At 33.5% G+C, this 27,810-nt stretch overlaps 1 protein-coding gene across 1 annotated transcript in view; it reads right to left on the bottom strand.

Moving 5' to 3' along the window:
• The window catches only part of LOC127501916 (polyphosphoinositide phosphatase-like), a 70,816-nt gene that overhangs the window by 42,489 nt on the left and 517 nt on the right, over positions 1 to 27,810 (bottom strand). The window contains exons 2-11 of the mRNA XM_051874240.1: positions 27,386 to 27,478; positions 25,327 to 25,425; positions 23,188 to 23,311; positions 19,569 to 19,725; positions 16,823 to 16,873; positions 14,554 to 14,699; positions 13,436 to 13,564; positions 10,414 to 10,514; positions 7,297 to 7,459; positions 1,160 to 1,257 (exon numbers count right to left, since the gene is read on the bottom strand). Of these exons, the coding sequence (XP_051730200.1) occupies positions 1,160 to 1,257; positions 7,297 to 7,459; positions 10,414 to 10,514; positions 13,436 to 13,564; positions 14,554 to 14,699; positions 16,823 to 16,873; positions 19,569 to 19,725; positions 23,188 to 23,311; positions 25,327 to 25,425; positions 27,386 to 27,448 (1,131 nt within the window). The 5' untranslated portion in view covers positions 27,449 to 27,478. The remainder of the gene's footprint in view (positions 1 to 1,159; positions 1,258 to 7,296; positions 7,460 to 10,413; positions 10,515 to 13,435; positions 13,565 to 14,553; positions 14,700 to 16,822; positions 16,874 to 19,568; positions 19,726 to 23,187; positions 23,312 to 25,326; positions 25,426 to 27,385; positions 27,479 to 27,810) is intronic.

The raw sequence follows: 27,810 nt of genomic DNA, 5'->3' as shown, positions 1-27,810 counted from the left end.
AATATGACTGTTTTTAACATTGACAATAATCAGAAATGTTTCTTGAGCAGCAAATCATCATATTAGAATGATTTCTGAAGGATCATGTGACACTGAAGACTGGAGTAATGATGCTGAAAATTCAGCTTTGCATCACAGGAATAAATTACACTTTACTATATATTCACATAAAAACAGATATTTTATATTGTAAAAATATTTCAAAATTTTTAGTGTATTTTTGATCAAATAAATGCAGCCTTGTTGAGCAGAAGAGACTTCTTTGAAAAACATTTTAAAAACATACCAACCCCAAATCTTTAAACAGTAGCGTACATGAAAATACGCATGAAAACGGCGTTCGCAATATAACGTGACAGGCCAACAAAATACTTCATGGGAATAAGTTAAGGCGGTATGATGCAATATAAAAAAAAAATAAAACTGTAATTGTCCTAAACACCTTCATTTTCTTTATGCAAAGTATTTAGTTAATTTTTATTATTTAGTTGTACGTGTGATAAGAACTGTAAAAGTTTTCCTGGGGCCTGGTTTGTCCTGATAAAAGGAAATAAAGAGCTGGCCAAATACATGTTTTACAGTCAATATTGACATTTTGGTGGTTTATCTTTAGGCAAAAGATAATTTCCTTCTGATTTTGAGGTGAAATGTATGAAAGCTACTAAATAAAAAAATAAAAACAGTAATTGCGACTTTTTATTTCACAATTCGCAGCTGCGTGATATAAAGTCACACTTCTGAGATATAAACTCGCAACTGCGTGATATAAAGTCACAATTCTGAGATATAAACTCGCAATTGCGTGATATAAAGTCACACTTCTGAGATATAAAGTCGCAGAATCTTAGAATTCTGACTTTATAACTCACAACTTTGAGAAAAAAAGTCAGAATTGCGAGAAAAAAGTCAGAATTGTGACTTTATATCACGCAATTGCAAGTTTATATATCAGAATTCTGACTTTATAATTCACAATTGTGAGAAAAAAGTCAGAATTCTGAGATAAAAAGTGGTTAAAATTACTGTTTTTATTTATTTATTTAGTTGCGGAAACGGGCTTCCATAGAAATGTCACCTGGACGTGTTTCTGTCAGATTCACCCTCGAGAGATTAGATGGATGACTGGATCAGAACTCAGAGGAAGAACTTGGAGTCTCACCTTGACGAGGTTGAGAATGATGATGGGCGATCCGAACCTCTGCAGCATCTGATCGAAGTGGAGAGCAGCGACATGAGCGTACGGGTCGGCCTGGTCCACTGTACGAGAGAACAAGAGCATTTTAAGTCTTTATAGAAATGATTTACAAACAGGTGACCAACTTACAGGCCTATTTGGTTGATGAGAGGATGACAAAAAAACATTTAAAGCAAATGAGTTCACTCAAAGGCCATCTATTACTAGTCATATTTCTAGGTCACATCTCCAATCTGCTTGTCAGTTTTTATATTTTTTATATTGTTATATTTTTTTATATTTCATGGCAGATACAGATCATAATGAAGCATTTAAGGAAATTAAATTTTGTAAAAAATTCCAGTTGATGCCAGACAATAATTCAATTAACTCTTTTAATTGAAAAGTTGGGATTTCTTTTCCTATAGCCACCATTTTTCTCATTTGTTCTCCTTGAAAACATAAAAACAATCATTGCAAAATAAATATACATAATTATTATTATTACTATTAATATATGGAAGCCCGTTTCCACCACACAAGATGACATAAAAAGTCATAATTATGGTAAAGTCTAAAATTAGGAGATACTAAGTCATAATTATGAGATTATGAGATAAAAAGCATGTCAACTTTACTGCACAGATTGTTTCAAAGCAGCTTCACAGTAATAAACAGGAAAATAACACAATCAATGAAGCAAACTTGAGACAAATCTAAATCAGCTCTAAAAAAGACGATAGTGTCATTATTCATTTGAGTTCAATAACACTGTCAATGTTTTAAAAAATCATCAATTATGAAAGAAATTCGATTCAGCTATAAAGCAGCTCTATAGAAGACAATTGTGTAATTATTCATCTCAAGTTTTGTTCCCATTCGCAGTCAAATCGATAAAAATACTGAATATAAAATGTCATAATTATGACTTTTTAATCCCATAATTACATGACTTAGGTTTTATGTCATAATGTGGGTCACAAGTCTGCCACAATCTAACCATCCAGTTGCAAACCTATAAACAGATTAGAGCACAACACACAAAACACTTCCAGAAGTAGGTTATGAGAACGAGGTTCTCTCGCATACACAAATCTCCCTTTTACATGGATTCATTAACGCCACACAAAGCAAATTCAAAGTCGGCGTAATCAAATGCTTGTTCACTGAAAAGTCCTTCAAGCAGGTCAGACAAAGCTCATGAAAATGGCAGCGTGATGCACGCTAGCGGTGAAAGGGAAAAACCGTGGCTCATCATCTCGCAGGACCCCAAACAATCAATGAAAGCGGGCCAAGACTCGAGCCTTGCGTAACACCCTTTCTCCAGTTTTTGTTTAGCTGAAAATCAATATGTTATCTCGGAACCCCTTTGTGTGAGCGATGTTTTAAACCAACAGTATATCGAACTGACCTAATTACAGAAAACATTCTTCACAAACCCTCATCTTTTTCCTGTCAGAAGGACATTGCATCAGGCAAATTGCATAATGTATTAGAAAGATGAGTAAGTGCAGAGGATGATGAGTCTGGAAATGAAGAAAATCACATATAATTCATCATAACTAAGAGCTTTGGGTTGTATCTGAGTGTTATTTTTGATATAAAGCACAGGAGAAAACTAGTTCCCATCAAACATATTAAAAAAAAAAAAAAAAACGAGACGAACATGCTGCTTATGTCTGGACTGGAGTTATAGTAGGGCTGCACGATTAATCGAATTTCTAATCGTGATTACGAATGCCACAATTTCATAATCGTTCAATGGCGCGATTACAAAAAAAATATCCATTTACATTATTCTGCGTGCTTAAGAGGTGTGTTTAGAGCATGTGACATTGTGAGAGGCGAATCACGACTACCTCAGAGTGCAAAAGGTCTAATCCAGCACAAAAGGAACTACCAGTGATGTAAGTGTACGCTGATTGGTCGAACAAACGTGAAACACCAACATAAGCCATTTTTAAAAAGCTGTGTACATAGCCTATATATTTACTCCACGAACTAACTCTACAAACACGGAAAACAGTGATAGATGGACCTCTGAACCTTACGCTGAGGAGAAAATCCAGCCCGACTTTTAGTGGAGCAAAGCGAAACGTGAATACGTATTTCTGCTCAGCTAGCGACATTGAGCATCAACCACACAGCAAAAGCTAATACTTTTTTATATACTGTATACTTTCTTTGTATTAGACAGGACTGTTAAAAAGATTGTAAACTAACAGATCGTAAACTAACAGATCGTAATTGTCAAAATAAAAGTCACAACAACAAGCACAGTTTACGTCACTTCAGAGTTCCTACTGGCGGTGCGAATGCAACCAGGAAAACGGCCTTATAGGAACATTAGTTCTCAGGGAACCATCCTTGTGGCTAGTTCCTAAAACAACATGGTGTGAAAGCCCCAATTATTATTACACTCATATGTTTACTTTTTTTTATTTAAAGAAGAAACCAAACTAATGTATAGTTGACATTTGAGGCTTAATGCTACAGAAAACCAATAACAAAAACAGAGTGTTTTCAGCTTGTTTGTTGTTTTTACATAAAAATATGGCATGTAGTTGCTTCAAACAATGGTTATAAATGTAATTGTGATAATCGTAATTAATAATCGCAGTTACAATTTCAAGGGAATAATCCACAATTATGATTTTTGTCATAATCATGCAGCCCTAAGTTATAGAGTCGGTTCAATTTGCCAAAAAGTGAGGAGAAACAGTGCAGTCGGATCTGACTGTCTTAAAAGACACTTAATAATTCATAATTCAGGGATCGACAATAAGGACTGGGCAGCATGAAAGACGGTCGGGACACTTAACTTATTTATCACTGGCCCGAATGGGCGTCATCATGAAAGTTAAATCACTTGCACGTGTTTTAAAGGGTTAGTTCACCCAAAAATGAAAATTCTGTCATTAATTACTCACCCTCATGTCATTCCACACCCGTAAGACCTTCATTCATCTTCAGAACACAAATTAAGATATTTTTGATGAAATCCGAGAGGTATATGACTCTAAAGGTACTAAAGACATCGTTAAAAAAGTCGACGTGACTGCAGTGGTTCAAACTTAACGTTATGAAGCGACGAGAATACTTTTTGTGCGCAAAAACAATACAAGAATAACGACTTTATTCAACAATATCTTCTCTTCTGCGTCATTCTCGTATGCTGTTTACGTTCAGAGCTTCCAGGTTCTACGTCAGAACACCGACTCATTATTGGCCGGCTCCTGCGTTGGTATCACACGCGTGCGTCGTGCTGATCACACGAACAGCTTTGGCCAATAATGAGTCGGCGTTCAGACGTGGAAACCTGGAAGCTCTGAATGTAAACAGCATACGAGAATGACACAGAACAGAAGATATTGTTGAATAAAGTCCGCGTAATCAAAGTCGGTGTAATCAAATGCTTGTTCACTGAAAAGTCCTTCAATCAGGTCAGACAAAGCTCGTGGAAATGGCAGCGTGATGCACGCTAGCGGTGAAAGAGAAAAACCGTGGCTCATCTTCTCGCAGGACCCCAAACAATCAATGAAAGCGGGCCAAGACTCGAGCCTTGCGTAACACCCTTTCTCCAGTTTTTGTTTAGTTTATAACATTAAGGTTGAACCACTGCAGTCACGTCGACTGTTTTAACGATGTCTTTAGTACCTTTCTGGACCTTGAAAGTGTTGATTATATTGCTGTTTTTGGACGAGTCATAAACCTCTCGGATTTCATCAAAAATATCTTAATTTGTGTTCTGAAGATGAACGAAGGTCTTACAGGTGTGGAACGACATGAGGGTGAGTAATTAATGACAGAAATTTCATTTTTGGGTGAACTAACCCTTTAAGTCTTGCCAATTTAAACATTCCAGGGATTTTAAATAATTTAAGTGCAAGAAGAAGTGAAAGAAAACTCAATTCGGAACTTGCGCAATTCTGAACGTCCTGCAAATAACAGACTGCAGCTCTGCAATGCTTTCAAAGCATTGATGCATCACATGCAATTTGTGTTGGACAGGAATCTCCTGTTTGAAGCGGAAATGTCCAACCCGAGCAAACACACACACACACACACACACACACACACGGAGAGGTCGAGGACGCTGGCGGGAACCAATCTAAGATAAGAAGCGAGCGCGCAGCTGGATCAGCGTGTGTCTGCCTGAGCCGCTGTGCATATGAAATGTCATCTTGCTCTGGAGGAGAAGCAGTGAAATGGGTTCAGCAGTCCCAAGATGAGTGCATGCAGGAAAAAAAAATAATGCAAGAGAAGATGAGAGATCCTCAGACGGCCCTGGTGATGTCATTAAACAGAAAATAATCTGCTAATACATTTAAAAACCATAAGTAGCAAATGATGTTCACAAACTACTTGAAAAACCTGTTTGAGGTTAAATTGGGCTAGAACAGTCTGGCAATTTGTGGTTACTCAAACTCAAAAATCTCAATTTAACCCATCCGTATTAACAGGAAACTGTGGCTCTGACTAGATGTTTCCGTACGTTACACATTTGTACAATATAAGATTATCTGTAATGTTTATGGTCTTCTTGGACAGAAATCGTTCATTTCTAATTAATCTGTATGAGTTATTGTCTCATATTTATATTATGATACAGTTAAGCAATATCAACACGAGTAATGAGTGATTAGTTATCCCGAATAGCAAATAGGATATTGATTTTATACAACAGTTCAATAAATAAGAAGTTAATATTGTGCTATATTTTACACACAATAAAAATCAGAACTATTGTGTGTCTACGAGCAACACAGCGGTGTTTTGTTTCTGAATGAATCTGCATTTTGAGCGAATCAATTGGGTGAAACAATGATTCAATGACTCATTCATAAAGAGAGCCATTTACTTCATTCCTGAATGAATCAGCCATTTGAATGAATGAATGACTCAATGACTTAGTCATTTAGACATTTACCGCCACCTACTGGCAGTTTTAGTTTCTTATTTAGAGTATCATTTAATTTAAATTTAGTTTGCCCAAAAATTATAATTCTGTTTATTTACATTTACTCACCCTGTGTAGTTTCAAACCTGTATGACTTACTTTCTTTTGTGGAACATAAAAGAAGATATTTTGAAGAATTCTGGTAACAAAACTGTTTTGATCTGTAAATATATCTAAATACCACTTCAGATGCAACTTATGACAAATAAAATCATGGCTGTTGAAGCCTAAAAGTGTGTAAAAGTGCGCAAATTCTGTTGAAACAAATAAATATTTTTTTTTCTAAAGCTACTGTCTATTTGATGCTTTTCTCATTTAACACAATAATGACTTTAAATTATCTTTTGAGGGTTATTTCTCAGCCAAATTTGATGTGCGATTAATTTGTGATTAAACACATCATGTAATTAATAAGATTTTAATCACTTGACAGCACTAATTACAATACATATAAGCCCCTATTACTATACTGCACTATATTGTATTAAAAACCAAGGATTACCATGCATCATCTCGCTCAGAGCGTCAGAATAAAAGCTTGAAAATAAAGCTTCATGTATTTAAATCCATACACAGTCAGTGTCATTTCTCTGAATAAGTTGTAAAGCATGTATATTATTTCCTGATGTCTTTTTGTTGACTAAAATCCACTTCAAACTCTTGGAGATCTTGGAAACCATTAAAAAGTCACAGGTCAGCTCAAATTATATGGCTTTTTACCAGCATGACAGTTTGCACATGAATTAAGTGTTATTTGTATATATTGTTGAGCTAATTATTCATTTAACCAACATTAAGGTGTTATATTTATACATGCAGGTAATGAAAACATTTAAATGTTTTCAATCAACTTAAAAATTTGTTTATGCTGCAAATTATTAAGTTCCTCTAACTCAATGTAGTTTGTTAGTTAAACATAATTTCATTCAAAGTTGTCATAACTCAAAATAATTGATGTAAACTGTTGCGTTATTGAGTAACACATTATTTTTTAGAGTGTAGTGCTTAGTATAAGTATATATTAAAGACAAAAGACGGTCTGTGCTGACACAAGTTCAATCTGGCCCATACTGTACGGTACGCCATTTGGGACACAACCCACAGTTCTGAGCTAGAAAGAGAGGAAGTAGTGGTGAGGTAATAAAGAGGAAGTGGTTCTTACAGCGTATGGGCGGTTTGGGCATCATGGTGGAGATGTCCTGGGACCAGTGTAGAGGAACTGAACCTCTGACCTGAACACAGGAGGAGAAACTGCCCGCTGTGAGCGACATGACGGAGGCGTCGTGGATAATCTGCTCCGTCTCGACCTCGTTCGCCACATCGCCCTAAAAACACACACATGCAGTCCATCACAGTACAGTAGCAGTACGGCTAAAAAAATCACTGTTTTCATACTATTGTCCATTAAAAAGTTAGAGTGCTTCTTAACACTGTAATGCCTGACTCGTTGTCTGAAATGGAACAGTTTATGGAACCTTTAGACAAAATATATATTATATATAAAATTATCTTAAAATAAAAAGCTTGTATAAGAGCTTTTAAAGCTCATATAGTGAGAATACGGAGGAAAAAACTGCTCAAACTGAGCAAAAAATATGCAATTTGGTGCAGATGCTGATATTTATATGGATAAAAAGATGACATTCTGAAGCTTGTAATGTAAATCAATGAGATGTTTATAACTGATACTGACATAAAATGCATATAAATATCAATATCTGCCAATAATATGTCTTAGTAAGATGATTTTTGCATGCTATACAGAAGGGAAATACACATATTGTATGTTATCCACTTGGTTTAAAGGGGTGGTTCACTTTTTTTTTTCTAGGCTTGATTGTATTTATGGGGCGCAGTTTAACATGTCTTAATGCTTCGTTAAAAAAAAAAAAAAAAAAAAAACGGTGTATTTTTCATATATTTTACCTTTATTCTACATTATTATGTTTCCATTGTCATTTGAACGGCCGGTTTGACTTCCTGATTCTATGATACCACTCCCTCCGAAATAGCAATGGGCTCAGATTGGTTAGCTGACCCAGTGTATTGTGATTCGCTGAAGCGTCCGGAGACGCCACGCCCCTTACCATTAGTTGTTACATGTGCTTCTGTGGGAATGTAAATAATGGCGTCTATATTGCCCTATCAAATTGAGTCCGAATCAGACCCAGATAGCAGTAATGAAGAGGGTCAAGCAGAACCTCTGCAAGCACGGCTTTTAAAGGACGTTTCTGAATGGTAAGTATTTCTGTTTCTATGTGTGTCAAAGTGTTCAGATGCTGTCACTTGTAATGTCACTGCTGTTTATGTTAGCTTTCAATATACGGTTTTATCCTGATTAAAGCTTTACTGTAACTGAGTAGTAGCATTTTTGTAAAGGGATTGTTTAATTTATAGCATGAACAACTGTTTGTCTATGAACATAGAAGTTTGTTGGCGTTTGTTGGAGAAATATGCAATAGAATTTAGCTAACTGGCTAGCGAAGCAAAAACGCGTTGGTCTTTGTTTATGTCCTTGATGCAACCAAAAAAATATCAACATAATTCAAAAGACATGTACAAACAATAAAACGTACTTACAGTTTGGGGCCCATAAACAGCAGCTTCTGCTTTTAAAGTGGGAACTGCTTCATCTTTCAGTAATAGCCTTTGTGCAAATCCAGCATTGAACTGATTATTATAATTGGATCTATTATCTATTGACGCGTCGCACCGCGCGCGTCCAGTTTAGACAACTCTTCCATAATGCCGCGTGACATGGCCTCGCCCACTATGTTGAGTGTTCCCATGGGCGGGGTTTATGTTAATTGCAGGGTTTATGATGTCACCAAATCAGGAAGAAGCTCGTTGTAGTCCAAACCGGTTGTTTTTGTAGGCATTAAACTGCCATAACTTTAAAAGACAATATCTCTGTTTGCATTGAACTTTCAGCGCTGTAACTTTGCAGATACTGTTTATGCTCAAGCAGCAACATTACACACTAACTAAAGTTTAAAAAAAGTGAAATCGCAATGAACCACCCTTTTAATACTTTAAAGGTGCAGTATGTAGGATTTCTGTCCACTAGAGGTTGCTAGAGGCCTATTCAAAACAAAGGCGTAGCTTGATGACACCAAGTTTGAGTGTGGAATCTTGGGACATGTGGTCTTCACCTCAATGGATGGTGCAAAAGAATCAGGATAGGACTCGGGAAGAAATCATGTTCATGGATGTGATTATTAACGTTACTGTAGTCTGAAGCAGAGCAGGACCGAGTGTTGTGGGAGCTGAACGAGGACGCTGGAGCGATTGCACAACACACGCCTCACGAGCAGCGGGACTTTTATTATGACACAGTTGCCGGCGCTCCTTCCGCTTTTCCGGTCATGAGTATGAGGTAACACAGCTCTGTTTATCATATTAAATACATTTGAGTGTGTTGAAAATATATAACGTTACTCTGTGCGTTCGCTCGGCGGCTGCTGTGAGTCACTGTTACACACTGCAGTAAGATCGATCGATTTTAGAATATCATATTAAATGCTGGATGGCTTGTGTTGATAAATGGCATGCAATTAATTTTAAAACGTATTGCATGATGGAGAAAATTCTGTATTACTGTTACTAAAAATAAAGCTGCATCTGATTATGCTATGTTAGCTACTTCACAAAATAGTGTTTTTCTCTGAGGCATGGTAAAGCATGGTACTCGCAAAATATCAAGAAAATTAGATTTAAGCAATAAGACTAAACGTGTTGAGCTATATAACAATATTTAGTTTTCTGTCTATAAATATATCAAAACAGTTGTTCCCTTGTCTATTAAATTGCAATTTTCTCACAATTTACAAATAGTTGCAAACATTTGGGATATTGTAAGTACTCAAGTGAACAAAATGGCCTAGTGGTTTTTGGATATTTTACTGCAAAATTCTTACATATTGCACCTTTAATTGAGATTTATTAATTAAAATTTTTTTATGTATTTAAATTATATTTAAACAAGCATACGGTCCCCTTAAATAGCTACTTATGAGCTTGACTGTAGTTTCAGACTGTAGTGAAATTTGTCAATCTGCACTTTTAAAGCACCTTCACCATCATAAAGCATCACAGCAGTAAAAGCTTTGTGAAGCTTTAATTGCCGACAGCTTTAGAGCAAACGAACATTACATAATCCCACCTGAACACACAGAGATAAATACAGAAGAGCAGCAGCAGCAGAACCAGAGCTTGTGTTGGACGAGTAACGCTCGCACGTGACAAACATACTAAAGAAGAGCACATGGCGACAGCGTACCTCGCAGTTGGCTCCTCGCTTGAGGAAACGTGTCCCTGCGAAGCGACTGGAACGCCGGGCGATCAGCGTGACGTACACCGGCCGACCGTAGATCAACAACTCTGAAACAGAGAGTTTAAGGAAGCACAACACAAAATACATCCACAAATCATCTGATATAAACATATCTGAAGTTTAGTTTATAAAGGGGTTTAATCAAGCACACTACTCGTCAAAAGTTTCGGGTCGGTAAGATTTATTAATGTTTCTGAAAGAAGTCTCTTCTGCTCAAAAGCTGCATTTATTTGATCAAAAATACAGTAAAAATTGTGTAATATTTTTACAATGTAAATCAGCTGTTTTCTATGTGAATATATAGTAAAGTGTAATTTATTCCTGTGATCAAAGCTGAATTTTCAGCATCATTACTCCAGTCTTCAGTGTCACATGATCCTTCAGAAATCATTCTAATATGATGATTTGCTGCTCAAGAAACATTTATGATTATTATATTATGTCATATTTTTGTGATACATTTTATTTTTCAGGATTCTTTGATGAATAGAAAGTTCAAAAGAACAGCATTTATTTGAAATATAATCTTTTGTAACATTATAAATTTTTAGTATTAGTTTTATTCAGCAAGGATGCAATAAATAGATCAAGTATTCATTTATTTCTTTCAAGAAACCTTCCTGACCCCAAACTTCTGTATATCATCTCCATATTACTCATATATCAAGTGTTTGTGTGGTTCACAGTTCGTTCATATCTTGCTCCTATAAACTCATTTGGCTATTAAATCATTCAGAGCGCAATGGCAGCGTCTTCATCTGTTTCCCATAATGCCGCTGACATCTATGAACTCGTTCACCGCTCGTTCAGGCTCCTCACAGGGGAGGTAGGAGAAACGATTACGAAGACAGAAGCAATCAACAGCGCGAGACTTTCTCCGGATGATTATTTCTCTCTTTGTGTTTCTTTAGCTTGTTTTGTAGCTGTTTTCACCCTCCTGAACTTTCTGAGAAAAACAGGTCATATCAAGATGATTTCTGGAACAGGTGAAATAGGTGAACTAGCAGGTCAAAACCAGATCCACCAGCAGGTAGTTGAGCCGATAAACCCTCTAACTCAACAAGAAGACACGTGATACCATCAGAAGTTAGTTTTACCTGCATTTTGCAGCAGGGAATAAAATAAAAAATTAAATTAAATTAAAATACAAAAAAATAAATTAAATTACATTACATTAAGAAGCAGGTTTTAGCTGCACTTTGCAGCAGGGAATAAAATAAAATAATGTATTTTGAAGAAGAGTATAAAATAAAAAATAAATAATTTAAAAACAAAAAACAAAAACCAATTTAATAATTAAATTGCATTAAAAAGTAGAAGCTGTATTCAGCAGGGGGAAAATAAAATAATGAAAATAAATAAATAAATAAATATGTTTTAATTGTATTTTGCAGAAAGGTATACAATAAAATAAAAAATAAATAAATTACATTAAAAGTAGGTTTTATCTGAATTTAATGGTATGTGTTAACTGCATTTTGCAGCAGAGAATAAAATAAATAAAACTTTTGAAGTGGAGTATAAAATAAAAATAAAAAAAATTAATTAAAACAATTAAAAAAAATTAAAAAAAAAATTTAATAATTAAGTTACATTAAAAAGTAGAAGCTGTATTCAGCAGGGGAAAAAAATAAATTAAATTAAATAAGTCTGTTTTAATTGTATTTTGCAGAAGGGTATATAATAAAAAAAAAAAAAATAAAACAAAATAAAGGTTTTATCTGTATTTTATGGTATGTTTTGACTGTATTTTGCAGAAGGGTATAAAACAAAAAAATAAAATAAAATAAAATAAATTAAAATACAAAAAAAATAAATTAAATTACATTACATTAAGAAGCAGGTTTTAGCTGCATTTTGCAGCAGGGAATAAAATAAAATAAATGTATTTTGAAGAAGAGTATAAAATAAAAAATAAATAAAATTAATTAAAACAATTTAAAAACAAAAAACTATTTAATAATTAAATTGCATTAAAAAGTAGAAGCTGTATTCAGCAGGGGAAAAATAAAATAAAATACAATGAAAATAAATAAATAAATAAATAAATAAATAAATAAATATGTGTTAACTGCATTTTGCAGCAGAGAATAAAATAAATAAATAAATGTAACTGTTTTGAAGAGGAGTATAAAATAAAAAAAAAAATTAATTAAAACAATTAAAAAAAACTAATAATTAAGTTACATTAAAAAGTAGAAGCTATATTCAGCAGGGGAAAAATTAAATTAAATTAAATTAGTCTGTTTTAACTGTATTTTGCAGAAGGGTATATAATACAAAAATAAAATAAAATAAAATAAAACAAAATAAAGGTTTTATCTGTATTTAGTGGTATGTTTTAACTGTATTTTGCAGAAGGGTATAAAATAAAAAATAGAGTAAATAAAAAATTGCAATTGGAAAAAAATTGAAAAAATACATTAAAAAGTAAGTTTTAGCAGTATTTTGCATCATGGTATGTGGAAAGAAACTGCAACACTAGATTGCTCCCATGATAAATCAACAATGCTGATTAAACTGTGCGCACCTGCTGCCATTACGTTTAGTTTATGGATGCGGTTTCTATTTTGTTATCTCATACACACACATGCATGTGCATCAATGTGAAACGGGCACAGACTTTGTTTTGTCTGCCTGTGAGGTTAGAGACGTTCATCTGTATGAACCAGGATCATGAACATCCGTACGCGCTATAGACCACAGCCAGATGGACACGGTCACAGATCACCTCATGCGATGCCATTATAGAATAAAACACTTTCATTTTATTGTCTACATATCCCAACACTTTTACTGCATATTTTTTAAATAAAGCTAAATGTTAAAGACCAGAGACTAACACAAACTCTAGAATAATTTTTTGGGGGGAATTTTAGAATAAAATACTAAAAACATTTAGCTCACTTCTGGAGTTAAATACACACACACACACACACACACACACACTCAATTTATAAGAGGATACTGGATTGGCCGCAGAATCCGTGAATGATGTACAACAGCCAATCAGGATGCACGATGTCCTTGACTTTCTCCAGCAGACGGACGTTCCACACATACTTAGCGTAGGGTTCGTTACTGAAGCCGTAAACAACTGAAACAAACACCTCAATTAACAATTCACACACAATACAAGACAAACAAAACAAAGTTTGACTATTAAAACAGAATAAATAACTGGAGTCCTTTCCTTAAGACAAGAAAAGAAACAAAAAAAGGCCTAAACAAGCCAGAATTGAGACCTTCAAGACTTAAAAATGAGTAAAATAAAATAAAATAAATTAACTGTATTTTGCAGAAGGGTATAAAAAATTTAAAAAAAAAAAAAAAAAAAAAAAATGAATTTATATATATATAAACCAATACATAACATATTATATATATTTATATATGTGTGTGTGTGTGTAATATATTAAATAAAATATGAAATAAACAAATAAAATATAAAACACAAATATATAAAAAATAAAATATTAAAAAATACAAAATTGAATATAAAATTACCATAAAATAATCAAATATATAATTTAACAAAATTATATAAAATAAAAAAATACAATAAAATATTTTATTATTTTTTAATTTATTATATTATTATATTTTATAGAATTGTATGTTAAATTATATATATTTTAATATTTTATGGTTAATTTTACATTCAATTTTGTATTTTATTTCATATTTTATTTTATATATTATATTTTATTTTATTATATAGATATATACACACACACATATATATATATATATATATATATATATTTTTTTTTTATTATTTTTTTTTTTTTATATATTATATTTTATTATATATATATATATAAAATATGAAATAAAATATAAAAATAAAATATGAAATAAAATACAAAATTGAATATAAAATTAACCATAAAATATTAAAATATATATAATTTAACATAAAATTCTATAAAATAAAAAAAACAATAACATAAAAAAAATTATACAATTAAAATTTGAAAAATAAATATATAAAATAAAATAAAATAAATAAAAAAGGAATGCAATAAAATAAAAAAAGAAAATGCAATAAAATAAGTAAAACCCAAGAGTGCTCTCCAAACACACCTTGAGTGGGCAGTCCCTCCTCCTCGAAGATGTCAAAGCTGTCCTGTCTGCCGCTGGTGTTGAGCTCCTCGGTCTCTCCGAGGTCACATGGCATCTGCAGCAGCGTCATGTTATACTGCAGCGAGTGGCTCAGGTCGTAGCTGTAACTAAAGGCCAGAGGGTCAAAGGGTCACATGCACTCAGGCTAAAAATAATCACTTCTCATTATTGTTGAGCAGCAGGACGCAGCATGCATTGTTGCTAGGTGACAGCATGTTGCTTAGAGATGAAGTGCACCGAATGAACTTCAGAGAGACGCACAAGTTCATCAGCGTTCACATGCAATTATTTCCAAGCGGGACACAACCAAACAAAACGTCTGAAGTACTTTGCTAAAACTTTGCTAATTTGTTACATTGTTTCCCATTGAATGAGATCTTGTATATTTGCAGTGAGTGTGTAATGAATGTAATCTTGTTGTTCACACGTGGTTTGGGACGATTGTTGAGTGTCAAACACACTGTCACAGTGAATTATAACATATAACACTCTTGAGTTCAGCAGGTCAAACGGCAATAATGAACATGTGACAGTCGGACCAATAAAAGGATTAATGCAAGTACATGACGGAAATGAGATGAGAAGCTGATCTCAGATTGAGGGAATTTGGTTAAACAATACATTTAATGCCCTCATTAATAATCATATATACAGCCACATTCAAAACCAGGGTTAATTAATTAATTAGTTAGTTAGTTAGTTCAGATCAATAAAGACTTGAATATGCCAGACTTAAGACTTTCAAGACCTGAAAATTAAAAATAAAAATAATAAAATAAAAATAAATAAAATAAAATGATAAAACCATTTTAAAATAAATAAATAAAAATAATATATAAAATGTAAAATAATAAAATAAAAATAAATAAAATGCAAAACAATAAAATATGAAAAAGAAATAAAATACGGAATTGAATAAATTTAAATATAAAACACAAAATAATAAAATAATAAAATATAAAATAAATTCTGCAATAAAATAAAATGCAAAATAAAATCTAATTAAATCTAAAAGTAAATGCAAAATAAAATATTATAACTTAATATATTATATAAAAATATAAAATAAAATACAAAATAAAAATAAAAAGCAATAATATATAAAATTTTAAATAATAAAATAAAGATCAAATAAATAAAAAATACATATAAAATAATAAAACAAAAAGAAATAAAATAAAATGATAAAAAAATAAAAATATATAAAATGTAAAATAATAAAATAAAAATAAATAAAATGCAAAACAAAATATGAAAAAGAAATAAAATACGGAATTGAATAAATTTAAATATAAAATACAAAATAATAAAATAATAAAATATAAAATAAATTCTGAAATAAAATGCAAAATAAAATCTAATTAAATCTAAAAGTAAATGCAAAATAAAATATATAATATAAAATAAAATACAAAATAAAAATAAAAAGCATGTGTACAATAAAATATAACATTTTAAATATATAAAATCATTTTATTAAAATAATTTATAATATAATAAAAGTATGTTTTACTGTCCAGAAATGGATGAATGAAGGTCACATTAAAGTCTGAAATTGACTTTATTGACTTTAAAATGAAAATTTAAACTTTGATCATTTGAAAATTTTACCTTAAAAAAAAACATGCTTGAAAACTTGAAAATAATTATACCTTACATCTATTCAATGTGTGAGGAAAACATTTTATCACTTCTGTATTTTATAACTTTGGTTGAAAATGGCATAAAACTAAAAAAATCCACAAACACACTTTACAAGCAAAACATATGAAAAACAACAGATCCAGCACGGGTCAAGTTCTTACAAACTGTAACTGTTTGTAACATTTATCCCACACTAGATCTATTGCTTTATCAATTTTTTTTTTGTCAAATGTTTTGCTTGTAAAGTGTGTTTGTGCAATTTTCTTTACAACAAATGAGATTTGCTTTGATATTTTCAGACATTTTAAGAGCTCAAACAGGTTTCAGGGCTGCTGATAGAGTTATTTCAGCTGCTTCTTTTCTAAAATCAAAGTAACAACAGACCGTTTTAAGAAGAAAATGCTGTGGCCAGATCAGAGAAAAGAAGCAAGGGGAAAGAAGGACAAGTAAGGCCACATGAGAGCCGTATCTGAGGAGCTCACGAAATTATATTTCCATTACAATGACCTGAGAAGTTATGCGAGGCCACGGCATTATGAGTATGAGACGCGTTCAAAACAACAAGACGCTTCAGTTCAACACTCACCTGAAGTAGAAGTTACTGGACAGATCCACATTCTGGAATATTCTCACATATCTGTGGAAAAACATGGTAATGTTAATAAACATAAATGTTTCTTGAGCAGCAAATCATCATATCAGAATGATTTCTGAAGGATCATGTGACACTGAAGACTGGAGTAATGATGCTGAAAATTCAGCTTTGATCACTGAATATAAATTACACTTTACTATATATTCACATAGAAAACAGTTATTTTAAATTGTAAAAATATTTCACAATTTTTACTGTATTTTTGATAAAAAAAAGCAAAAGGTGGGCAGAAGAGACTTCTTTCAAAAACATTAAAAATTGTAATTATTCCAAACATTTGACCGGCCATGTAGGTTGAATGCTTAGACTGACATTACAATCCTAAAGTATCAGATGCCACTGAATAATTACCATCTACATGGTAGAATACCACAGTACTGCCAAGGTACCGGTGTTAAAAACCAAAGAAAAAAAGAAAAAGCAGACCGGAAGGAAAAGAGCCCATTAAAGCGCCAGACTTAAATTGGATACTAAGACGCAAACGGCGTCTCACGTTACCCGAGTCAACAGTTACAGGCTGTACTACTGAAAGTACTCTGTGTTATTGTAAATCTCTAACACACATCATGAGTGACGAATAGCACGCTTCCATTGTCATCACACACACACACGGTAGAAATAAGAGACGTGTGAATTGCATCCTGAGATCAGAGTGACTGACCGCAGCAGGACAGACACAGCGTGTGAGGAAAACCAGAAGTGAGAAACAGACAAACAGTCTGGAACAACATACTAGCATACTTACTATCACTACTACTACAGCACGCATACTGAAAACAGTAATTTATGTAAGTTTTGTGTATGCAAAGAGCATCAAATGACCTACTACTAGGGCTGCCCTCGACTAAAGATTTTTCTGGTCGTTCATTTTAAGCGCTAGTCGACTATTAACAAATGCACGTTTATTAATAAACCATATAAATCATAATAATGAGCCTTTAATGACTGCATCGTCACGAAAGTTTAAGCCTTGGCAATTTTAATATTCAAGCGCAGAAAGACGTGAAAGGGAACTCGTTATTTTTCTATGCGCACACATACGAAGCGCGCGCCCAGAAATCTGCATCTTATACAGCGCACGAATACTGAATTCAACTCTCTTTCACGTCTTCTCACGCTTGAAAATGACTGCATTGGCGAGTTTCCTCGTAAACATAGTCAATTATGTCTTAAGTGAGCAAACAGTTGTGTATCAGTGTATTGGATCCGTGCATTCGCTCTTAAAAGTGACAGCAGCCTAATAAACCTGCTTCCGTATGTGAACCGCTGATTCGACACACTGATTCATAACACGCCGAAGCTTCATGAAGCAGTGTTTTGAAATCGGCCATCACTATATAAGTCGTTATTTTGTTTTTTTTGGCGCACCAAAAATATTCTCGTTGCTTTATAATATTAATATTGAACCACTGTACTCACATGAACTGATTTAAATATGTTTTTAGTACATTAATGGATCTTGAGAGAGGAAATGTCATTGCTGGCTATGGAGGCCTCACTGAGCCATCGGATTTCAACAAAAAAATTTCTTAATTTGTGTTCTGAAGATTAACGAAGGTCTTACGGGTGTGGAACGACATGAGGGTGAGTAATTAATGACATTATTTTCATTTTTGGGTGAACTAACCCTTTAATGTTATGAAGCGACGAGAATAGTTTTTGTGCGACAAAAAAACCCCAAAATAACGACTTTTCAACAATATCTAATGATGGGCGATTTTAAAACATTTCTTAATGAAGCTTTACGAATCTTTTGTTTCGAATCAGTAGTTCGGATCGCGTATCAAACTGCTAAAGTCACGTGAACTATTGAAATTTCGAAACACTTATGACGTAACAAAGCCTCGTTTACTGAAATTATGTGACTTTGGTGATCCAAACCACTGATTTGAAACAAAAGATTTGTAAAGCTTTGAAGCAGTGTTTTGAAATCGGCCATCACTAGATATTGTTGAAAAGTCGTTGTTTTGTTAAGTATTCTCGTCGCGTTCCCTTTCTGGGCATCTGAAAGTGTTAATTATCTTGCTGTCAATGCAGGCCTCACTGAGCCATCGGATTTCATCAAAAATATCTTAATTTGTGTTCTGAAGATGAACAAAGGTCTTACGGGTGTGGAACGACATGAGAGTGAGTAATTAATGACAAGTTTCATTTTTGGGTGAACTAACACTTTAAGGTTCATCTGAACAAAAGACAAAGAAAATTCACTCAATGAATAACTTCTGTAACTTTAATAAGGATTAATCTGTTTGATTACTTTATTAAATTTCTGTACCTGAAACTTCTTGGTTATGGTTGGTTGTCATAACTGCCTGTTTCATGGCTGGTAAAAAATATTTATGGCCGGTAAATTTTCTTAAGTCACTGGCCATGTTGCAAAAAGTTAGTTTTAGGCCCTGATTTTACTTGCTAAACCATAAATCAGACGACAGAAGGACTGTAGTAGATTGTGTGTGACAGGTTTATCTGCAAAGTTTTCATCATGTTAATCATTTTAGAGGCCTTAGAAATGTGCGTATCAAGCATGATACAGTAGGCTTTAATATAATCAGCATACACACTCTCAAGTACAGCATCATGTGACCAAATATGTATAATCTTATTGGTCATTCTCAATACATCTAATGCTCAGATTTTATTGTTATTATCAAATACGTCTCAGTATAAGGTGACTCACCGGGCCTCATCAGGGTGTGTGACTCTCACAGAGTCATTGGGAATGTAGATCATATTCGTGTCTTCAATCTTATAAATCGAGTGGCCACCGATGTCAGCCATTTTACGACGTTTCGTGATCAACACGATATAGTAACCCTCCAGAAACCGCACAAAACCTGAAAGACATGAGAGATGAGAGTAAATAACAGCGAAAATTAGGTCTCGTTAGTTAACTGCATTAGTTTTCTTCGTTTGTTTGTTTAATTTTGTTTTACTTAGCGCCATGCCAGCTACCATGACAACATTCATGACAAATAACAAGACAAAACATAAAATAATATTAAAAAATAAAATAATAAAAATGTTAATAAAATAAAATTAAAATAAAACAATAAAATAAAAATAAAATATTAATAATAAAAAAAACAATGAACAATACTTCTCATTTAAAAAATATTTTTATATATTTGAACTGCACTTAAAATTCAATTAATGTGATTAATATTTGTCAGTCATACATAAATGAAACGAGTGCCCTCAAAAAAAATCATGGCATAGTTTATTATCATCAATATATGTGTATGTATTCAAATTGCTTACAATCAACATAAATCTTAAATCTAGGCCTAAATATTTTTGTACAGCATCTATTAATCTTTTAACATTTATGCATTTTATTTTGATTAGCTATCATGAAAACATTTGTTTTTTTATATAAAACATAAAATGCTGTAAAAATATTTTCTCACTGTTAGATCATGTTAGCTAATGCATCACCTAATGAGATCTTATTGTAAAGTGTTGCCATTTTTATTTTTCAGATCAAAGCTTGTTTATGTAAGCTGCTTCAAATACAAAACAGCTCTCTTATGGACTTTTCTTATTGCTGTTACATAAAATTAATTATGAATATGAATTAGTCAAAAAATACATACACATTGTGTTGTACGAAAAGAAGATGAAATAATATTCATTAAAGTGTCTCAAAGCTCATGTGACCGTCAAGAGTCTCTTCTGAGATCAATCGCAATTATATGAACACACGGCACACAAATAAAGACTTGCCATATTATGCCTTTTTTAGTCTTGATGTTGTTTTTGGGCTCTACTAGAGCAGGTTTTCCTGCTTGAATGTTTATTATTTTCCTCATATTCTCCATTGTTGCAGCTCCTCTCTTCCCAGTCTGTCAGTAACGCTCTGGGGGTGCGTTTCCCAAAAGCATCGTTAGCCAACTATGGTCGTAAGTCCCATTGAACTCTATTGGTAACGACAGAACTTTGGGAAACGCACCCCTGTTTAGTTCCTGTCTCTATGAAGCCCCTCCTTCTGAAAAGCACAATGTGCTCTGATTGGTCGGCTGGAGCAGTGTGTTGTGATTGGTGTTTGTGAAATGTCCCGCCCCTTACCATAACTGCCAGTTTCAACACACTACTAACTAACTCAACCAGGCCCCGCCCCTTTATTCTGCGTATGAATTATTTAAATGAAGTTCAGAAACAGTGACACTGATATAGAGAAGAACTGGAACTCTGCAGAGCTTTTTCATGCTCAAACAGCAACATTACACACTAAATAAAGATGTAAAAAAAAAAGCATAAGTGTACAGTAAACAATTTAAGGCGAACACATCACTCTAATGATGAGACGTGAGGGTGTAATCAAACGCCGTGTTTGTGACTGTTGTTTCTCATCACACAATCACATCTATCGGGTGTGTCATAAATGACACACATCAATGTTCTGATCTGCCGTTGTTTGTGCACTATATTCTCACTTCTTATTATTGCCATGACGCCCCACTCCCTCAGCAGTGATTAGAGGCGAATTGAGGTTGCATAAGACCCAGTTTCAATGACTAACCCGACTAAAACTGAGATTTCACCAGATGGGTGTCAGAAGAAGTAGGTCATGACCTGGAGATCATCACCCAGTTTCTCACAGCGTCGACCGCGTTCATGTGATTCTGACCTGCGGGTTCAGCGTGACACCAGTCGGTCTGTCCGCGAGCGGCTTCACCTGCTTATGAGTGTGTGCAGACAAAACCACAAGCCAGCTAAACCTGTCCTTATTGTTGTCTAAAATTATTCCAAATCACTTGCTAACTGAAATAAAGCTGAAATAATATAAACAGTAAATAAACGGTAAAGTATGAAACTAGCAACGCCAACGTAATGGGTTCGATTCCCAGGGAATGCATGAAGTGCCAAATGCATGAATGTAAAATGAATAAATCAAAGTAAAAAATAAATAGGCCTATTAGATGAAACTTGATGAACTTTTGGCAGAAAAAAAAATTAAACAAAAATTAGAAACGTTGCCTTGGCAACTAATAAAAAGAAGTTGAAATGCTAAAATTACTAAACTGAAATAAATATAAAGCTAAATAGAAATATAAAAAAAACTAATTAATAAGAATAACAAAAGCATATAACAAAATTACTAAACTTACTCAAATAAAACTGAAAAAAATGATATTGACAATTGACAAATTGATCCTATAATGATATTAACAAACAACTACTGGCCGATTCCGATACCGATATTAACAAACAACTACTGGCCGATTCCGATACCGATATTAACAAACAACTACTGGCCGACTGTGATACTAAAATATATATATATATATATATATATATATATATATATATATATATATATATATATATATATATATATATATATATTTCAAAGGCAAAGGCAAATAACAAAATTACTAAAACTAATTTAATATTTCTAATTAGCTTTAATTTATATTTAAAAAAATAAAACATAAAAATGACAAGCACATAAAATTACTAACACTAAAACTGAAATAAATATGAAGCTAAATAGAAATATTTTAAAAAAATAAAATAAATAACAAAAGCACATAACAAAAATCACTAAACCTAAAACTGAAATAAATATAAACTAAAGCTATAGAAATATAAAAAAAAGTCCGAAAGCACATAAAATTACTAAAACTAAAATAAATATAAATTAAAGCCAATTAGCAATATTAAAAACAAAACCTAATAAACGTGACAAAAGCGCACAACAAAATTACTAAAACGCAAATTTAACATACTAATAAATACTTTAATAATACTAATAGTTTAGAAATAATACTAAAACAACACTGACCAGGAAACACAAGTTGGTGATAAATCATCCAGAAGGTAAAAAATAAATTCATTTCATGTCAGAGTTTCTGTTGTCTCACTTTAATAATGCACCAACTAAGCAGTTGAGCTCATTTCAAAGGAATTAAAATGAACAAAATGATGACTCAAGACAGAATCGGTGAAAAGGACGTTGTTTTGTTGTGGCCTTCCAGCTGAAAAAGTTTGCCAGGTGAAAAACAGGCATCAAAGGCACGAGAGTGGGCAGAGCTCTCATTCACATGTGGTGTTTCTATAGCAACAGGGTGCCAGCGTGCGAAGCATCTCAGGTAAACAGCGTGGGCATCCGGCACTTCTGAAGTGTTTGCCTGACCTTTAGACAACACGTGCCTGCACGATTGCTCTTAAAATCGCACAATTACAACGGCGGCTAATTGCATTAGCGCACAACTAATTGGCAAGACAGAGGATGAATAAACACAGGAAATAAAACTTCAAGCAAACAAGGAAAAAAGGCTTGAGGATGTCTTTACCCACAATGCCGTAGGCAGATACGGCTCTGGAAAGACCGGAGGATCCCTTCTGCCCGATCTTAGTGCGATTGCCCAGATCCAGGCGGCCCAGCAGCTCCCGAACTTCCTGTTGACTGTAGACATGCTGCCACACACATACAATCACAGTTTAAACATCCAGACACATAATAAAGAATATTTGCACTGAACAAAACTATAAACTCATAAAAACAGTGAATTCCTCTTGATCAATTCACATCAGGGATAAAACGAAAGCATGTTTTTTTTTGTCCATAGATGAAATTAACATTAACTAGAGAGCAAACAAGTTAAATGTTTTATTCCTAAAAGGTTTAAAATGTTATTTCCACCACAGAGCAAATACTGATTTAGTGAATAGTCAATAGTGATATTTGAAATAAATTACAATGTAAATATTAGATGAGAAAATTGAGAGTAATAGAAATGTTGTAGGGATGCACAGATTGGATATTCTTGGCCGATACCGATATTAACAAACAACTACTGGCCGATTCTGATACCGATATTAACAAACAACTATTGGCCGATTCCGAAACTGATATTAACAAACAACTACTGGCCGATTCCTATACCGATATTAACAAACAACTACTGGCTGATTCTGACACCAATATTAACAAACAACTACTACCCGCTTCCGATGCCGATATTAACAAACATCTATTGGCAGATTCCGATACCGATATTAACAAACAACTACTGGCAGATGCCGATACCAATATTAACAAACATCTACTGGCCGATTCCGATACCGATATTAACAAACATCTACTGGCTGATTCCAATATTAACAAACAACTACTGGCAGATTCCGATACCGATATTAACAAACAACTACTGGCAGATGCTGATACCAATATTAACAAACACCTACTGGCCGATTCCGATACCGATATTAACAAACATCTACTGGCTGATTCCAATATTAACAAACAACTACTGGCAGATTCCGATACCGATATTAACAAACAACTACTGGCAGATTCCGATACCGATATTAACAAACAACTACTGGAATATTCCAATACCAATATTAACAAACAACTACTGGAAGATTCCGATACCAATATTAACAAACATCTACTGGCCGATTCCGATACCGATATTAACAAACAACTACTGGCAGATGCTGATACCAATATTAACAAACATCTACTGGCCGATTCCGATACTGATATTAACAAACAACTACTGGCAGATTCCGATACCAATATTAACAAACAACTACTAGCAGATTTCGATACTGATATTAACAAACAACTACTGGCCAATTCCGATACCGATATTAACAAACAACTACTCGCAGATTCCGATACCGATATTAACAAACAACTACTGGAATATTCCAATACCAATATTAACAAACAACTACTAGCAGATTCCGATACTGATATTAACAAACAACTACTGGCCAATTCCGATACCGATATTAACAAACAACTACTGGCAGATTCCGATACCAATATTAACAAACAACTACTGGCCAATTCCGATACTGATATTAACAAACAACTACTGGAAGATTCCGATACCAATATTAACAAACAACTATTGGCCGATTCCGATACCGATATTAACAAACAACTATTGGACGATTCCGACACCAATATTAACAAACAACTATTGGCTGATTCCGATAACGATATTAACAAACAATTATTGGCTGATTCCAATATTAACAAACTACTACTACTCTCTTATGGCAAATAATTTCTATTGAACATGGATTGGATCCATTTAACATTCAACAGGCCAACGTGAATATACAAATACAACAGAACAAAGATGCATATAAAAAAACTGCTTTTCAGGTGCAAAAATAATCAAATGTAAAATATTTTTCATTGCATAAATTAAATATACATTAATCATTATTAAAGTTACAAAAGTTGTTTAGTCAAGAGTAGTGAGCGATTTTTTTCTTTAGTTGTTTGATTAACATTAAAATGCAGACACCGGCGCAGCAGGAATATTAGGCTGCTGTCACTTTAAGAGCTGCGTGGATCCAATATACTGGTACACAAGTGTTTTATTTATCACCTGTTTATGCTCATTTAAGACATAAGGTGGGTTTGTGTGTGATATCGTGAGAAGGACAAAACTATCAGAGCAGCTCACCTTATCATCAATAATGACCAGATCTCGTGGTTCAGTGCGATCGATCTTCAGGACGCGATGTTTAGTTTGAGCGTTATTACTCCCCACAAGAAAATACCTCTGAAAAAAAGAAAAATTATCAATGAACTGTTTTTGACAAGCAACAAACTGAAATCAAACTCCTATTTTTAAATCAAATGATTGGGTGAAATTCTTGGAAATGTGTCTCACATTACATCCTGAAATTGAAAGAAAAAAAATTATATGTTAAAGAGTTACTGAGTGAATACAAAGAAAAACAGTTCAGTTTGAGCCTGTTTGCTCTTTATTTGGACAGATTTGTAGGTAAGACACATTAAAGCCTCCCAGTAAAAATGACACATAGTGAGAACACTGAGGATAAAGACAGACAGTCTTAACGTGTTCTCACATTAGTGCAGCGCTGACCGTTATTATAGTCTATGAATGTGCAGCTGCGATCATAAATAGTCCAGTCTGTCCTGTTCTGTGCTTTAATGGTGAAAAGATGGGTAAAATACAGCATAATATTAAAGAAACCCAATAGATTCACACTGTACTGCACTGACTGAGAGATTATTTGAGAACATTGGTAATTTGAACACTGTACAACAGGACTGTTAAATGAACTGCAAAAAAAGTTAATTTATAAATAAAAATAAATAAATGTTGATTAAAAATGGAAGAAAACCCAAATAGTGTCTAATTAAAGCATCTACATTAACACTACAAGGCATGGTATGGCAGCTATTAATATTTTCTTTCCTATAATGATTAGACATACTTTTAAATGTACAACTATACAATGAGAAATCTTTTATTAAAATAGCTCTTTCTGAGCAGAATCGCAAGACACTGAAAGGCCTCAGTTTGATGACAGCTAAACACTGCCATCTAGTAGCACAGAGTGACATTTCACAATAATAACATTTATTAAAGAGCACCTATTCTACTTTTTTGTCCATGTTCATCTTTCTTTAGTGTGTAATGTTGCTGTCTGAGCATGTAAAAGCTTATTATTATTCTCTATATCAGTGACAGTGTTTGGTTATGGTAAGGGGCGGGACATTTCCCAAACACGCTCAAAGCGCTGCACCAATCACTACACACTGCTCCAGCCGACCAATCAGAGCACATTGTGCTTTTCAGAAGGTATTGACATATTCATATTCAAATGTGCATGAGATTCTGATTCACATTATATGTTGTTCCCTGTATTTAAAGGGTTAGTTCACCCAAAAATGAAAATAATTACTCACCCTCATGCCGTTTCACACCTGTAAGACCTTCGTTAATCTTCAGAACACAAATTAAGATATTTTTGTTGAAATCCGATGGCTCAGTGAGGCCTGCATAGCCAGCAATGACATTTCCTCTCTCAAGATCCATTAATGTACTAAAAACATATTTAAATCAGTTCATGTGAGTACAGTGGTTCAATATTAATATTATAAAGCGACGAGAATATTTTTCGTGTGCAAAAAAAACAAAATAACGACTTATATAGTGATGGCCGATTTCAAAACACTGCTTCATGAAGCTTCGGAGCGTTATGAATCAGCGTGTTGAATCAGCGGTTCGGAGCGCCAAAGTCACGTGATTTCAGCAGTTTGGCGGTTTGACACGCGATCCGAATCATGATTCAACACGCTGATCACTGATTCATAACGCTCCGAAGCTTCAGGAAGCAGTGTTTTGAAATCGGCCATCACTATATAAGTCGTTATTTTGGCGCACCAAAAATATTCTGGTTTATAATATTAATATTGAACCACTGTACTCACATGAACTGATTTAAATATGTTTTTAGTACATTAATGGATCTTGAGAGAGGAAATGTCATTGCTGGCTATGCAGGCCTCACTGAGCCATCAGATTTCATCAAAAATATCTTAATTTGTGGTCTGAAGATTAACAAAGGTCTTACGGGTGTGGAACGGCATGAGGGTGAGTAATTAATGACATTATTTTCATTTTTAGGTGAACTAATCCTTTAAAAGTCCAGACCTTTTTCAAAGCAATGCATTTATCCTTCAATAATAATAAATTAAATGTGACTCACAGCTCTGGTCTCGTAAAGCACCAGTTTCTGAACTCCTCCAATCACAGTGGCTGTCAGGGGCATGATGATGATGCTTCAGTCCAACCAGTGACCCTTCAGACAGTAAACAGCAGATGAGACACAGACAGAAGTGACTCACAGATCAGAGGACTTCCAGTGTCGTAACACTTTATATTCTTAAACTCCTCTATTATGGCTACAGATCATAAATTCAAGTTCATTCCCCCTGCAGAATCTGCAAAATATCAATTTTTAAAAAAATAAAATAAAATAAGAGAAACCAGGAATCATGTTTTTATTTAGTAATGACCTGAATGAGCAATTCCACATCTTACTTTTTCCATTTAGCCTGCTATTTGGAAGCTACATGATATATTTACATGTTTTCCAGAAGAAAAAATAAGAAAAATTTACACCGATTATCC

This window comes from Ctenopharyngodon idella, chromosome 20 (genome assembly GCF_019924925.1).
Source record: "Ctenopharyngodon idella isolate HZGC_01 chromosome 20, HZGC01, whole genome shotgun sequence".
Classification (NCBI taxonomy): Eukaryota; Metazoa; Chordata; class Actinopteri; order Cypriniformes; family Xenocyprididae; genus Ctenopharyngodon; species Ctenopharyngodon idella.
The sequence above is the reverse complement of the archived record's forward strand: the minus strand, read 5'-3'. Positions and strand labels throughout refer to the sequence as shown.